This window comes from Rutidosis leptorrhynchoides, chromosome 10 (assembly GCF_046630445.1).
Source record: "Rutidosis leptorrhynchoides isolate AG116_Rl617_1_P2 chromosome 10, CSIRO_AGI_Rlap_v1, whole genome shotgun sequence".
Classification (NCBI taxonomy): Eukaryota; Viridiplantae; Streptophyta; class Magnoliopsida; order Asterales; family Asteraceae; genus Rutidosis; species Rutidosis leptorrhynchoides.
Genome location: NC_092342.1, coordinates 312,409,264 through 312,425,179, shown reverse-complemented (window position 1 = coordinate 312,425,179; position 15,916 = coordinate 312,409,264). Strand labels below are relative to the sequence as shown.

Below are 15,916 nucleotides of genomic sequence, written 5' to 3'. Positions count from 1 at the left end.
TGGGATCTTTGGAAAAGCATACAGGGAGGGTGATCTTTATCGGTTGAGTATTTTGACTAATGATGAGTACATCGATAAGTGTGTTCCAGAGTGGTACTTGAACTCTAGAGCAACAGTGCATGTTTGTAACTCTAGGGACATGTTTGTGTACTACCAACCAGTGACGACTATTATGGACAAAGGTGGTCATGCTGATGTGGCTGGGATTGGTACAGTGATGGCTCGGTTGACCACGGGCAAGGTGTTGACTCTTTCAGATGTTCTTCACGTGCCTACAAAGAACAAGTGTGTTGTATCTGTTGGTAAACTTGATGATAATGGATACAATTTGTCTTTTGGGGCTGGTGAAGTTGTCATTAAGAAGAATCAGGAGATCGTAGGAAAAGGATACAAGAAACAAGGTCTGTATCGTTTGAACGTGAGGGATTATGGAAGGCTAGTCGGGCAGGATTGATGGGCGTTATAAGCATTGAAGATCTTGGATTTTGGATTTTGGCCATATATGACTAGTTTATGGTTTATATGCAACTTAAGGTACTTGAAGTTATCTTTTAGCTTGCTAATTTTGAACCTGTGGTTTGCTGAAGTTGTGTTTATGAAGTACTATAATATTTAGGTGTCTGCAAAACTGCTTGCTTACAAGTTACAAAATTATTACTCCAATTTAGTAGTTATTTCTGTGTTTTGGTTGGTTTAGTTTGGTTCTAGTTAGTGAAATTCAAATGTTAGTTTTTTGAAAAAATAAAAAATTTATGATTGATTATTAAGTGTTGTATGGAAAATGAACAAATCCGTACATACACAAGACCTTACCATAAACCATTTTCATAGCGTTTCAAGTTGAACAACCTACAACTTGGTGTTGTTTGTTTTTTAAGATGTTTTTATCTGAAGATCTGCGGACCATTCTCATATAAAGGATGTGGCCTAAAGGTCTGTATGCTGAATAATGAAGACAGTTTGTTTTATGTATGCAGAATAACTTAATCATGTCTGTATCACTTAGAAGCATATTTTTAAGTCTGCGACAGACATAATAAGACATTATTTTAACTTATGTCTTCAGAAAAACAAACAGTCTGCAGTCAAAATGTTTGCGGGCGCGAAGACATAAGACATAATAAGATCGACTGAAAAACAAACAACTAATGTTATAATCAAACAAACAATGCTATCAACTTCATTCTCAACTACTCCAACCCGTCCCACAACAAACACCCAGACTCTTTACTCACTGGAAACTTATATGCGTTGGACCGAAGTGACCCGAATGAGGACCATGATAAAGGACTGGCCACAAGTGCATAAAAAGCCCGGATGCATCTTAACTGAAGTGCCTAAAAAGGATGAGTTTGTTGCACATGTATATATGATGTTAAGCGTGAATGGTTGGCTTAAAGGTCATGGTTACGCTCCACAGACTAATATCGAATTGGTACATTATTACGGAAAGATGAAAAGGCGTGATCTTTAGAAGTTCTGAGCGAGAAACTTGCTATTGCATTTAGGCTTATTGGCACTGAGCTTGGAGGTATAGTAAAAAGATTGTGTAAAATTGAAGGGTTTATTTGATAAAATATTGATCTCGAAGATCACAAAACGTACAATAGTCGTAGAGATTAACATCAATTTCATCATTTTGTAGATGGTCTGTGCTCATATGGGGGTTTGCGGGGATTTAGTTATTTGGTTACAACCGGGTTTTGTTGTTTTAGGGACTTCGATGAAGATGGGTCGTCGGTCTTGGTTGTTGTTTGGAGTGTGAGGATTTTTGAGTGGTGTGTTTCACGTGTTAGATTTCAAGTAACAAAATCACTCCGCAATTCGACCGGTCACTGGGTGGTAGTCCAAAATACATGTCCCTGGACTTACACATGTGCATTTTGGCTCTAGATTTCAAATACCAACTTCGAGTCCTTAAGTTACTGCCCTCATCATAAATAAAGTTAAACTTTTCAATTTACACTCGATAACGCAGGAATTATGTCCATAAAAACTATTAGCCTTAAAAACATGGAGTAATATTGACCAACCTCTTTTTGTTAAAAAAAACTACGCTTACGCAGTGTTCAAGTTGGGTAGCAATTCGATAATATCGCATGCCTAGTCAAGGCAAACCTACACAACCATACCACACTAAATGATCTAATATCCGATCCTTGCTCAGTTGTATAGACTTTCAGTTCTTGTGATGTTTAGTGTTGTCTTTGTACATGATACAACAGTTACAATTCGCATGTAGTTCAATTGACCATTTGTTGACCAATCACAAGTCCTAGTCAGATTAGTAGAAGGATAGAGACTTCAGAAAGTATACCCTAAGAATCAGATTAGAAAGATGTTGCAACCACAAAACATAGAAACTCAATGAAAACGACACTTTTGTAGTGAAGAGCAATACATCGTTTGGCTTAATACTTTAAGCAATTTTTTTTTTTTTTTTTTTTTGAAAGGCAAGGCCCCAAAGTGAGGTTGGTGGGGATTGAACCCGGGTCTCATTTGAAGATTCTCAAGCATCCAACCACTCAACCACCCCTTTGGAGTTATTACTTTAAGCAATTTACCCACACGTTTCTCTACCCTTAGAAGATAGAGATCTCTCGACCCGAAGCTTAAACTTTAAGCTTACACCAGCTGCTCCATAATCAATACCGATAAGTTCCTCAAGTTGTGCATCTAATGGGTTTGACCCGTTATAAACCGCCCATTTTACCACCCATGCGCTTGAGCAATCAAATCTAATCAACTACCGATAGGGTGATTGAAGCTCAATTAAGTTATACTTGACCAACATTACTGTTGTAATGTGAAGAAGTAATTTCTCTATTTATTTTTGTTTCAGTTGAAGTAATTCTTCAAACAAACATATTCCCAGTTTCATAATTCGTTTGTACAAATTATGTAAACAAACATATTCTCAAACAAGTATTCAAGTATTTATTTCAGTGACACATAAGTACATAGCGATATAAACATAACTTCAGATTCTATGCTCAAAACATAAATGAAGAATTATTTATTAGTAACCATTAAACATCAATAGCATCCATTAAACTAGTCAAGATTTCATTAGGTAGATTGCATGAAAGGATAAATAATTTATATAACATCAACAGCAACCATCAAGCTAGTCATAATTGCTTTCGGTAGATAACATGAAATGATTAAGAAACTACATGGTACAAAAGATGTAACAAGTATGAAAATCGGGCTCAATATTTCCTGAAAATACATAATCTACAAATAGTAACAACCTCAAACAGCGGTTGCAGGGGTGGGTTCAGGTGCATACCAGCCATGATAAATCTCTACAGCTTTCTTTCTTCTAGCAAGCCGAGATTTTCTTCTAGCTCCGGTGTTCTTGTGCAACGTTCCCACTTGAATTGCTTTGTCAATAACTGAATACGCCTCTGCAATTAGCTTCTCGATACCAATAACTTCCTCAGGTTGTGCATCAGTCTTCTTCCTCAGTAATTCCAATTCTTCCAAAACCTAAAAAGTGGCACAAACGTATAAAAGTTTAATCAATAGTTCTCTACCAAAATCATATATGATATCTTTACAATTAACAAAGCTTAGGGTGTTCATCCTATCCTAACCATCCCAGGATAACTTAGAGGTTGGGGCACTAAGTTCCTCGAGGTCTCAGGTTCAAACCTCAATGAAAGCATACATCCATATATTAGGGTGGCCAGGGAAACGGGTCAAAAACGGTCACGGGGTAACAGATAGGCCGCAAACATGGAAAAACCTTGTCCGTTTACCCGTTTAGTCAACTGTTAATCTTATACAAACACAAAATATGGAATTGTTACAACATTGTTCATATCATCATATGTATTCTAAAACTTACATTTGAACTAAATGTCAGTGTAGCTAATTATGAAAAATGTATCAAAATAACAAATTAGTATTCACCTTCTTCATTCGAGTTCTAACTTCCGATTTACGAGCTTTATTATAAAGGCGTCTCTTTTCAGATTGGCGAGCTCTTTTGGCAGCAGAATCAGGTTTCTTAGTAGCTTCACACACAATTGAATTAGACCGGCTACCTCGCCTAGGGTTTACAGACACTAATCCTGTAAAATTAAATCAAATCACTTCATTACTCTATAAATTAACCGAGGCTTTTGTTTCTGTAAGAAAAATAAAACCTAGAAACGTCTATAATTAGATAGAAATTAAGAAGAATGCGTACCAGTTGCGAAGGAGATGGATGATGTGTTGGCGGAGGAGCTGAGAGGTTTAAATGAAGCGGCGGCATACGGCCGTGAAGATGATGAAGATGAAGAGAGTGAGAGAGATTGAAACCTACATGAAAGATAGAGACATTGTGGTGATGCTATCGCCATTGTTGTTGGATGTTTGAAGCTCTCTGTTTGCAGGATTTTGCAGTGTAGAGTCTATCTTATCTACTAGTAGTGCTACAATATGATATGATCTCAATTTATTTTACGGAGTATTTTAGACATACTTACGTAAACAGTCCCCGTAGTTTTCTCAAACTTCATGGTCAGTCCCTAAAATTTCTTTTTCTCTAGAAGTCCTTTTTTTTTTTGGACGTACGCTCACGTCTGTTGGAAAAATCTGTTAAGTCACCCCACATGTCAATCATATAATGGTAAATTTGTCATTTTTAATTATTTCTTAAAATACTGTGTAATGCACGGACTCCATACACTAATTGTTAGCAATTTAGTAAATTTTATTAAAAATATTAGCTCTAAAAAATACTCCGTAATTGTTTAATAAACTATTGCACAAAATCTAGTATATATATGCACACACGAAAATTAATTGGAAATGACAAACTCTAAAGTCTGTATGAGTCGAACCTTTAAATTAACCAACAAAATATCGAATATATAGAACAATAAATTGAAGCAATTACATCGGCACAAACACTACAAATAAAAACAAACCATAATCATAACCAACGACCTAAATGAAATTTCACCCACCCAAACACCCACCACAACCTAAAGCCAAGCAGCCGGAGAGTCCTAAACCTGCCCCAAACTGGCAACACCATCAACTGCAGTATTAAAGAGCCGCAATAAAAAAACTCAAAGGAATCACACTAAAAATGTCACGTGGACACACAATTCCCAACCACCAGCAATCGAAAATCATGCTTAGTCTCTGAAAACCACCCATGTCAAGTTCAACCTAACATTAGCCATTATTATTATTCAATGGCTATACCGATCAAGATATAATGAATACTGTTGCCTACTATCCACTTTCAAAGGAATTCAGAAAATTGTAACCAACAGAAGTACCTCTTCATAAAGCACAAGATACATCAAATGTATTAATGTTTCCAGGCAACCGTTCCTTGTAAGCTTAAGGGCACAAAAGAGGTGTTCTTCGTAAGAACGCTCGACGTACTGCAGCAGACCTCGGATACTCATTCGAAAAAATTAAAGGAGATACCTTCTTTACCATGCCATAAAACCACAAGGAGCTATGGCTGTGACGGTAACGACATACTACACAATAAGGAGCTATGGCTGTGACGGTAACGACATACTACACAATTGTGACAACCCGGAAATTTCCAACCAAATTTAAACTTAATCTGTAAATGATTTCGACACGATAAGCGAAGTCTGTAATGTTGAGTCTCAAAAATTTTGAACTGTTTCATGTATACATTTACCCTTCGACTGTTCTCGACGATTCACGAACCACTATTTGTAAATAGATACTTATATATCTATAATATATATAAATTAAAATATTATATGACGTAATTGTTAGAATTAATATTGAAAAATAAAATAATATATAATAACTATTATCTAAGATATATATATATATATATATATATATATATATATATATATATATATATATATATATATATATATATATATATATATATATAGTTTGAATTTATTTTGCAAGCAACAATAACGCTCAATTATCATTCGATCGATAATAAGTAAGTTAAAATCAAACTTATATTATTTTAAAATAAACTGTGATTCAAAAATGAGTTTTACAAATTATAGACTTATTAAAAATGCATTTAGGGACTATTTGTTGAATTTTAAAACTTTTTATATTTTACTTAGGGTTGTGAGTGAATAATTAATGCGATTTTTATTTAATAGTTAAGGACCGAATTTTATACCATAATGACTAAGATAAATAAAGGAAGTTAATTTAAAATTTTGGAATTTTTTCGAAGACTTTTTATTTACCACTGATTAACAACGGGTCACGATAATACGATATACCACTCCGCTAGAACTGTCAGTAGTGAGATTCATGTAACAATTGTCTTAAAAAAAAACATTTATTTAATCACTTTAGCTTTATATAAAAGTAACAAGCTTGAATTAAAAAAAAAAAATCAAATCTTTTACTGTATATTTTGCTTAGTTGTTTAACACACACACACACACACACACACACACACACACACACACACACACACACACACACACACACATATATATATATATATATATATATATATATATATATATTATTTCCCTACTGATTTCAATTTAACCCATCACTTTGTTGACTAACAAACCCACTCGTATCTTATTTCGTTTCCTGTCTAGATCACCACATATTTAATTAGACCCGTGAATGGTAAATGATCTATCAATGCACAATGATTTATTGTTTATATCTTTCCCACTCACCTTATATATATATATATATATATATATATATATATATATATATATATATATATATATATATATATATATATATATATATATATATATATATATATATATATAAACATATAAACATATATGACTAATCATACCTTTATCTTATATATATACATATACATATGTACGAGATATATATATATTTCTCCACAACCCATCTCCTAAACTTGCATCTTCTTTGAGAGTCACCATCTATCACCCTTGCTATTCGTCCAAATCACCCAAAATCCACCCCACAGCCACCTTCTACAACCCTTGAACCATCATCATCATCATGTTTTCACTAACCATACAACCATGAACCATTATCGATCATTTATGTTACTTCCTTGTTGTTACCGGTTGTCAAACACCAACACGTCCAACCCACTTTTATTTATGAACAACCTTCAACCGCTCCTCTTGTTACCTTCTTCATGTTCGATACCACTATCAAACCGAACACCACATGAGGCTGCTACAGTTCTGTTTTCTTTCTACTCGTCACCAAACCAAACCCATTAGTTGACTAAGGTTATTGCTTAATCATAACTTTTTCTGTTGCAAGCAAACGTAAGCAAACACCCACCAATATAACCCATCATGAACCGCCACTACCACCGGTTACCCTCACCACATTTTTTTTCCTTTTTCTTTCCTGTCGACGCCAAACAACCACCTGCAAGCCACTTGTGTTTTCCGTTTCAACTGCTCATTTGCTCGATCAACCACTAAAAACTACCACAATAACGTTCACCATGGTTAAATTGCTCGCTACTATCTTCCGTTTATGTTTTCTGTTTTAATCCGTCGCCAAGGTCACCCAACAACTTAGGTTTTGATCAACGTTACCATCTGTTTGCTAGTCTACTGTACCATCGTAGAATCCCAAGACAAGAACCGAAACCCACATATTATTTCCAGCTGAGTACTGTTTCTGTTGCAGCCCAAGAACAAACCCACATCAAACCCATTATTTTTTTTTCGTGTTCAGTCACTATTGTTGTTTTACGCCTTCTATGTTCAGCACGATACCACGATGTGCTACTGCAAAATCCCATGATATATACTTCTGTTGTGTTTTCCCTTGTAACCGTGAGAACACCACCATCTTTCACATTCGACAACCATAATAAACCTTCACCAAAAACACCCCTTATGCTTCGGTTACTGCTACAGCGATGTAAATGATGATGAGGTATCACGAATGATGTCGTGGTAATGATTATGATAAAATTATATGTCAATCTTGAAACAAAGATAGATGATGATGATGATGATGATGAATGGTACCTGATGATAACGAAGAAGATGATGATAATAATTGGACGATCGATGATGATAATTGAGGGAGAGTTTTGGATCGAAACTGTTTCCCTTTTCTTTCTGTCGATCTCACGAACCCCACAAAACCTAACACAAAGAAAACCCCACTTGTTTTTATTCGCATGATTATATCCCCTCGGTCAATTAAACAAATGATCATATAAATTATCGGATCATGTTTGGGCTGATTATAGGGCCAAATTTAAATGGATTAAGATAATTGATAAGTGGGCTTCGAAATGTTTTCAAGGTTGGGCCAACTCCCTGATTGGGCCTAATCAATTGGTTGTGAGGATGCAGTCGGATAGGGTTAAGGAGAAAGCATACGGATAAACTAGTTATATAAATTAAATCTGAGAAGTAAAACACAAAGTGATGGGAGGTGAAATGGTTGAGGGTGTTGGGTTTGAGCGGGAGGTCTCGGGTTCAATCCCGGGTGGTGGCGTTTTAATTTTTAAAGCTCCTTTCTTCAAAGGTTGTATTTTTTTTATCATTATTCTTATTATTTTTATTATTCTTATTATTACTTTTATTAATATAATTATTATTATTATTATTAAATGATAGTATTAGTATTAAAATTATTATCATTTTAATTAGTATTATCATTAATATTAATATTAATATTAATATTATTATTATTATTATTGTTATTATCATTAACATTAAAATTTACATTTTTAATTAAAATTATTACTATCATTATTATTATTTTCATTAACATAATTTTTATATATAATTTTATTTACATTATTTTTATTATCATTATTATTATCATTAATATTATTATTATTACAGTAATATTATTACTACAAATATAATAACAATTTTGACATAAATATTTATATATAACAAATTATGATTTAACAATATAAGTATGTAGATATATATGTATTAATATAACCATATGTATAAATATTAATATACAAAATAAATATATAACCTTTGAAATAACAAATATATTACTAAACTAGATAAGAAATATATACAAACTAGTTTGATTACTATTACATGTTAATTATATGTGTTAATATATATAAATGATATAGGTTCGTGAATCCGAGGCCAATCCTACATTGTTCAATGACGTCGTATGTATTTTTACTACGAAATACAGTATTGTGAGTTTCATTACTCCCTTTTTAAATGCTTTTGCAATATATACTTTTGGGACTGAGAATACATGCGCTTTTATAAATGTTTTACGAAATAGAAACAAGTAATCGAAACTACATTATATGGTTGAATGATCGAAGCCGAATATGCCCCTTTTGCTTGGTAACCTAAGAATTAGTAAACCAGTCTACTAATTGACGCGAATCCTAAAGATAGATCTATTGGGCCTAACAAACCCCATCCGTTGGAGCGGATGCTTTAGTACTTCGATATTGTTTTATCATGTCCGAAGGATTTCCCGGAATGATAGGGGATATTCTTATATGCATTTTGTTAATGTCGGTTACCAGGTGTTCACCATATGAATGATATTTTTGTCTCTATGCATGGGACGTATATTTATGAGAAATGAAAATGAAAATCTTGTGGTCTATTAAAATGAAAGAAATGATTGATTATGATAAACTAATGAACTCACCAACCTTTTGGTTGACACTTTAAAGCATGTTTATTCTTAGGTATTTAAGAAATCTTCCGCTGTGCATTAGCTCATTTTAAGGATATTACTTGGAGTCATTCATGACATATTTCGAAAGACGTTGCATTCGAGTCGTTGAGTTCAGTAAAGATTATGATTAAGTAAATGACAGATTAGATCATTTATAGATAGATATTATGAAATGGTATGCATGCCTGTCAACTTTCGATGTAATGAAAGTTTGTCTTTTAAAACGAATGCAATGTTTGTAAAATGTATCATATAGAGGTCAAATACCTCGCGATGTAATCATATGTTATTGTATTCGTTCTTATGGATTAGGACGGGTCTTTACAACAATTCAGTGTGCTGATAACTCATTTCATCTTTTTGTGTTTTATGTGTCATTTTTTTAATAGGTGAAACTGAACTTCATCTAAAATGCATTGATATATAAACATATCATCAAAACATTCAGCAATTAAACTCTCGTAAGCATAAATCGGTAGAGCACCATTCCCAATAAACCAAATAGACCACTGTTATCAAATCCGGCTTGCTAGAAGAAAGAAAGCTCAAACTTATTTTAAATTCGATTTTTGGTTCGGTTTTTAAATTTAAATTCGATTTTCGGTTCCGTATTCAAATTTGAATTTGGTTTTCAGTTTACTTTTACGAATTTAGTTTATTCGAAAACCGAATTCAAATTATTAAAATATATATAAAAAAATCAATTTTAAAATCAAAAGTCCAATTTATAAACAACTTTGTAACATTATGAAAATATAAAGACTAAGTTATAATCGAATTTGGTTAAACTATGATTATTCGGCTTTAAAAACGACTTTAGTTAAATTATGATTATTTGACTTTTTTATTTTAATCGAATCGAATTCAAGTTCAGTTATCAGTTCGATTTTTGTAACATCCTGAAAATATAAAGACCAAGTTAGAGTGATTTAAGATGTCTACTTTCTAAAGTTCGCTCACTTTCACTGTTTCAGTCATATCTCCTTCGTACGGACTTGGATTCAGGTAATTCAAAACCCCAATCGACCGTAACTCAAGCCCGAATGATCAAGTGAATTTTGATATATATGTGGAGGTCTAGCAACCTTTATATTGGTCCTAATTTAACATGGTACTGTATTAACATGGTACTGTATTGAATAGTGTACCCTCCTATTCATTTTCAAAGGAATTCTAAATTTCTAACCAACAAAAAATACCTCTTTATAAAGCACGAGATTCATCAAACATATGTGTTACTTATTTCTTTCGATTATTATAACAGAATAAAACATTGAAACAAATGTAACATGCAGTAATAAGCTTAAACTAAAACAATAGCAAAAAAGATCTAATATGCATTATATATGAACAGAACATTGAAACACTAGGCCAATTAAAATCTTACCAGCATAAATCAGTAAATCGCCATTCATAATAAACCAAATAGACCACAGTTATTAAATCTGATCCACGTCCGTAGTACACGTAGTTATCAACATAATAAAGATCATCATGGTTAAACATTAAAAAAACATCCATCTATCCAGTCACCTACTCTGCAACATTCACCAGCTCATACTCCACAAGAGACAGATTGTTATCTTCTTTGACTTCAAATGTAACCGGGTCTGTTACCTCAATACGATCCCACTTGTCAACCGCAAGCCTCATCGACCCTTTAAACATGTCGATCTTTCCATTTCGGATAATCACACTAGCACCAGGTTTCAGAATATCAACTGCACATAACCAAATAAATCTTTTACAATTTCTTTTAATTTCATTTCCCAGCTTGTTTTTAAGTTATAACTATAAACTTATTTTAACATACAGGGTTTATTTAGTCACAATTTAAGATCTAAAAAAGTAACTAGTTTTTGTAAATTATCCATGCATAAAACTACATATAACCTTAGGGTCTGTTTATTTTTCAGTTAATGATCTATTTCTGTGCAACTTTTAATTTAGTAAGTAAAATTAGAATTGTTATTTATTTATCACTTAATTTGTCACTTAGTCTGAAAATTGGTCTTTCTGGAAGACATAAATCGGACACTTTTTCTTATTAAGAGGCAAATGAAAATAAGAATAGAGAAAAGTAAATAGCCGCTTACTTGTAGGGGGAGTAAATTGAAGGATTTATCAAGTAAAAGTAGAAAACTTAAAGTGCTTAATATGTACGTAGTAATATTTAAAGTTCACTTTGAAATAATAGCATAACCCCAATTTTGTAACTTTATTGTATAAGTAGTAGTATCATTTTACACTGTATGATCGGATCTTCATTTTTGTTTGTTAATCTCTAAGGATTTAAATAATTAAAAAAAAAAAAAAAACTATACCTTGATCGTTACGGGCAGTGAATAAAATAGTGCCAGCTTGATCACCAACAAGACACTTAGATATGCGAACGTTACGTCCTCTCTGCAACACAATTTCAGAACTTAGAATCTTAACTACAAGTGTTAGACCGGTGGTTCCCGATTTAAGGTCATCTATCGTAATAAAAACCGGTTTCCGTAGACCGGGTTTTAGTGGATCAGATGTTGTTGATGATGATGATCCATGGAACTTTGATTTAGTGTTGGAGGCCATCGTTGAATGTGAGTTAGGGTTTTAAAATGTTGATTGTTAATTTAGTGCATAATAATTCAAAGTATTTGATGAAACGTTTACGCCAAAACATACCATTTTTAGAACCTTTTCATATCCTGACTCTTTTCGACTTCCAGTGCTATATTTGGATAATTAAATGGGCCTTTATGGGTTCTTTTGGACCGGACCTATCATAGGAAATATTCGGATTATTAGTACCTTCACCTTGGACCATTTTTGTAACTACTATTGGAAAAACGACGATATTTCGTCGTTTAATTGTTGATATATAATATACTAGGAGCCCGTGCGTTGCACGGCAGCTCTATAAACTTGTATTAAAAAACGTTAGTACTGGTACTGATTACTTGTATTATACATTTAGTTATATATCCATTCATTATTCATTATTGATAATATTTGTATTGAAACTAAATTTATAATAAATTTCAGTATCGTAAACGCTATGAATAAATAAACTTTCAATGCATAAATCATTTTTTTATAGGCGTTGTTACCAAGTGCAACTTACGACTACTGCATTCCCAAACTTTTGCTTGAGTTTTCGTGTAGCGTAGATTCTGATATTGTGACCCTGAAAAAAGAGTGAAGATGAATGTATGCTTCAACATTTCAAGAATAAATGCATAAGTACTATCTCAATGAATGTTTTATTGTCTTTATCTAATATAATGGATTGTTAATGTAGATATCTCAATGATATGCTTCAGCATTTCAAGAATTAATGCACAAGTACTATCAATACATCACATGTCTCTAATACCATACGTAATTTTTTATATCAAAATACAGATCAAGTTTTTTACAACAACGATAATCAATTAGAAACAGTGCACTTTAAAACTAAATATTTCATAAATCAGAGAAAAGGAGTGAAGAATAAACCTGTTGATATTAGAAGCTTTAGTCCCATGAATTGATCTACATCATAAGACCCCATGTCCGCAACAACAGTTCCCTTCAACTTAGAAAGCTTCTCTTCAACTGATAGATTATGTTGTGAAGACCCGTCCTAATCCATCCGGACGAAGTCCACATCGATTACAAACGAATCACAATAGTTGATTACATCGCGAGGTACTTGACCTCTATATGATACATTTTACAAACATTGCATTCGTTTTTAAAAGACAAACTTTCATTTCATTGAAAGTTGACGACATGTATACCATTTCATAATATATCCAACTATAATTGACTTAATAATAATCTTGTTGAACTCGACGACTCGAATGCAACGTCTTTTGAAATATGCCATGAATGACTCCAAGTAATGTCATTAAAATGAGCAAATGCACAGCGGAAGATTTCTTTCGTACCTGAGAATAAACATGCTTTCAAGTGTCAACCAAAAGGTTGGTGAGTTCATTAGTTTAACATAAATAATCATTTTTATAATTTTAATAGACCACAAGATTTCATATATCCATTTCTCAATAACATACGTCCCATGCATAGAGACAAAAATATCATTCATATGGATTGAACACCTGGTAATCGACATTCACAATATACATATAAGAATATCCCCATCATTCCGGGATCCTCCTTCGGACATGATATAAATTTCGAAGTACTAAAGCATCCGGTACTTTGGATGGGGCTTGTTGGGCCCGATAGATCTATCTTTAAAGTTCGCGTCAATTAGGGTGTCTGTTCCCTAATTCTTAGATTACCAGACTTTAATAAAAAGGGGCATATTCGATTTCGATAATTCAACCATAGAATGTAATTTTGATTACTTGTGTCTATATCGTAAAACATTTATAAAAGCAGCGCATGTATTCTCAGTCCCAAAAATATATATAAAAAGGGAGTAATGAAAACTCACCTAATGTATTTTGTAGTAAAAATACATATGACTATATTCAACAATGCAGGGTTGGCCTCGGATTCACGAACCTATATCATTTGTATATTCATTAATATTTATAATCGTAATCGAGTAGGTATATATATTATTATTAGTGATGTAATTTATATATTTAATAAGTTATAAGTTTCATTATTTATTTATATATTTTCATGTTATATATATAAATGTTAATATAGTTAAATTATGTGTACAAAATATATTTACATATTATTTTAAAAAAAATTTATTTATATAGATAATACTGATAATAACAATAATGATAATTTTAGTGATAGTAAAAGAATGATAATTTTAATAAAAATGATAATAATGATAATATTTATTATAATGCTCATGTTACTAATAATAGTAACTCTAACAAAATGATACTAATACTATTAATAATAATATCTACAATATTGATAATAGTGATAATAATAATGATACTAATTATAATAGTTATTATCGTACTAGTAATAAATGATAAAATAAATAATAACATTAGTAATACTTGTAGTAATCATATTAACTTATATTATCAATACTAATAACAATGATGATAATAATACTCTAAATTTGATTAATAATAATAATGATATTTCTAAACATTATAAATAATGACAATTATCGTAGTAATAATAACAATAATGGTAATAATAATATTAGTCATGTTAAAAATACTCATAATATTAATTTTAGTGATAATAATAGTTAACACAATAACAATAGCATAAATGATAATAATAACAATTACAAAGACAATAACAATAATAATAATAATAATAATAATAATAATAATAATAATAATAATAATAATAATAATAATAATAATAATAATAATAATAATGTACTACCTCTTAGAGTTTCTTTTAAAAAAAAGAATAGCAGCCCTTGCAGGGGCTCGAACCCGCGACCACTTCCAAACCCAACACCCTCCTAAACCATCGTGCTGTGCTTGTCTTTCTGTTTTAATGCTATTATTAATTTACTTATCCCGTAATCTTTTGTGTTTACTCATCTTCTTCTACCTCACCACAACAAATCGATCAGTGGACTACCGAATAACAATCAAGACTTATTTTAAGAATGGAACCTAATTATAAACGAATTGTAATGAAATACCTTTGTGTAATTAAACAAGCTAAAATTAAAAATAAAAAAAAACTGTTGTGCTGCTGTTGCCGTAAAAAAAATAAAACCCAAACTCAAATTTTGATTTTTAGAAAGTTTTAGGAAAAGGTTAAAACATGAAATATAATTCAAATCAATCCTAGAAACTTTCTCCATTGCCAATTTAACTGGAAACATCAAAATAAGATCGAATTTTATTGAAAACGAACGGTTAACTTTTTGAATTCATAACTTTGACCTCGAAATTCTCACTTGATACAAAGATTTGGCAAATGATACTTTCCAGAAATTTTTCATGGAAGTTTTCTAACAGAATGGCATTTAAGAATTTTAAAAATTATTAAGGAATCGAATTCTTGGAGAAGGAAGCAAGAACAGAGGCAAAAGTTTTTATTTTCAGTGTTTTTATTTTAAAACTCGAATTTGCAGATAGTGTATAGCTTATATGTTGATAGATATCATATAAATGAAGCTTAATAAAAATGATAGAATCGTTTTGGCTGCCCTGTAACATGATATAGTCTGGTAACGATTTTTGGACAGTAACACTCAAACAGAATATATAAAGTAAAAAGAAACCAGATGCATAAATCCAATATTTTGTACGATTAATATAATTAAATGATACTTTTAGGGACACAAACAAAATCATAAAAAGTGTGATTGTTACATAAAACAACTTCTGATTCCTAAACTGTACATGTG

The 15,916-nt window shown here is 31.8% G+C and overlaps 2 protein-coding genes across 2 annotated transcripts; both read right to left on the bottom strand.

Moving 5' to 3' along the window:
• Positions 1-3,078: 3,078 nt before the first annotated feature.
• LOC139873026 (small ribosomal subunit protein bS20c-like) lies at positions 3,079-4,416 on the bottom strand. The gene is made up of 3 exons (XM_071860954.1): positions 4,199-4,416; positions 3,919-4,079; positions 3,079-3,492 (listed from the first exon to the last, which is right to left on the bottom strand). Exons 1-3 carry the CDS (start codon positions 4,350-4,352, stop codon positions 3,256-3,258), a joined length of 552 nt encoding a protein of 183 aa, XP_071717055.1. The 5' UTR covers positions 4,353-4,416; the 3' UTR covers positions 3,079-3,255.
• A 6,674-nt stretch (positions 4,417-11,090) lies between these two features.
• On the bottom strand, positions 11,091-12,204 carry LOC139873114 (uncharacterized protein At4g28440-like). Its single transcript, XM_071861047.1, has 2 exons — positions 11,952-12,204; positions 11,091-11,348 (listed from the first exon to the last, which is right to left on the bottom strand). The coding sequence occupies exons 1-2, from the start codon at positions 12,202-12,204 to the stop codon at positions 11,161-11,163; spliced, it is 441 nt and encodes a 146-aa protein (XP_071717148.1). The 3' UTR covers positions 11,091-11,160.
• Positions 12,205-15,916: the final 3,712 nt, after the last annotated feature.

Bases quoted from the DNA above. Each gene is read 5' to 3' on its own strand.
- LOC139873026 (XM_071860954.1), bottom strand. From the start codon at position 4,352: ATGGCGATAGCATCACCACAATGTCTCTATCTTTCATGTAGGTTTCAA. The intron at 4,080-4,198 runs GTACGCATTCTT...TTAATTTTACAG, and splicing joins ATCCATCTCCTTCGCAACTG to GATTAGTGTCTGTAAACCCT. The intron at 3,493-3,918 runs GTGAATACTAAT...GCCACTTTTTAG, and splicing joins TTAGAACTCGAATGAAGAAG to GTTTTGGAAGAATTGGAATT.
- LOC139873114 (XM_071861047.1), bottom strand. From the start codon at position 12,204: ATGGCCTCCAACACTAAATCAAAGTTCCATGGATCATCATCATCAACA. The intron at 11,349-11,951 runs GTATAGTTTTTT...GGTTATGTGCAG, and splicing joins CACTGCCCGTAACGATCAAG to TTGATATTCTGAAACCTGGT.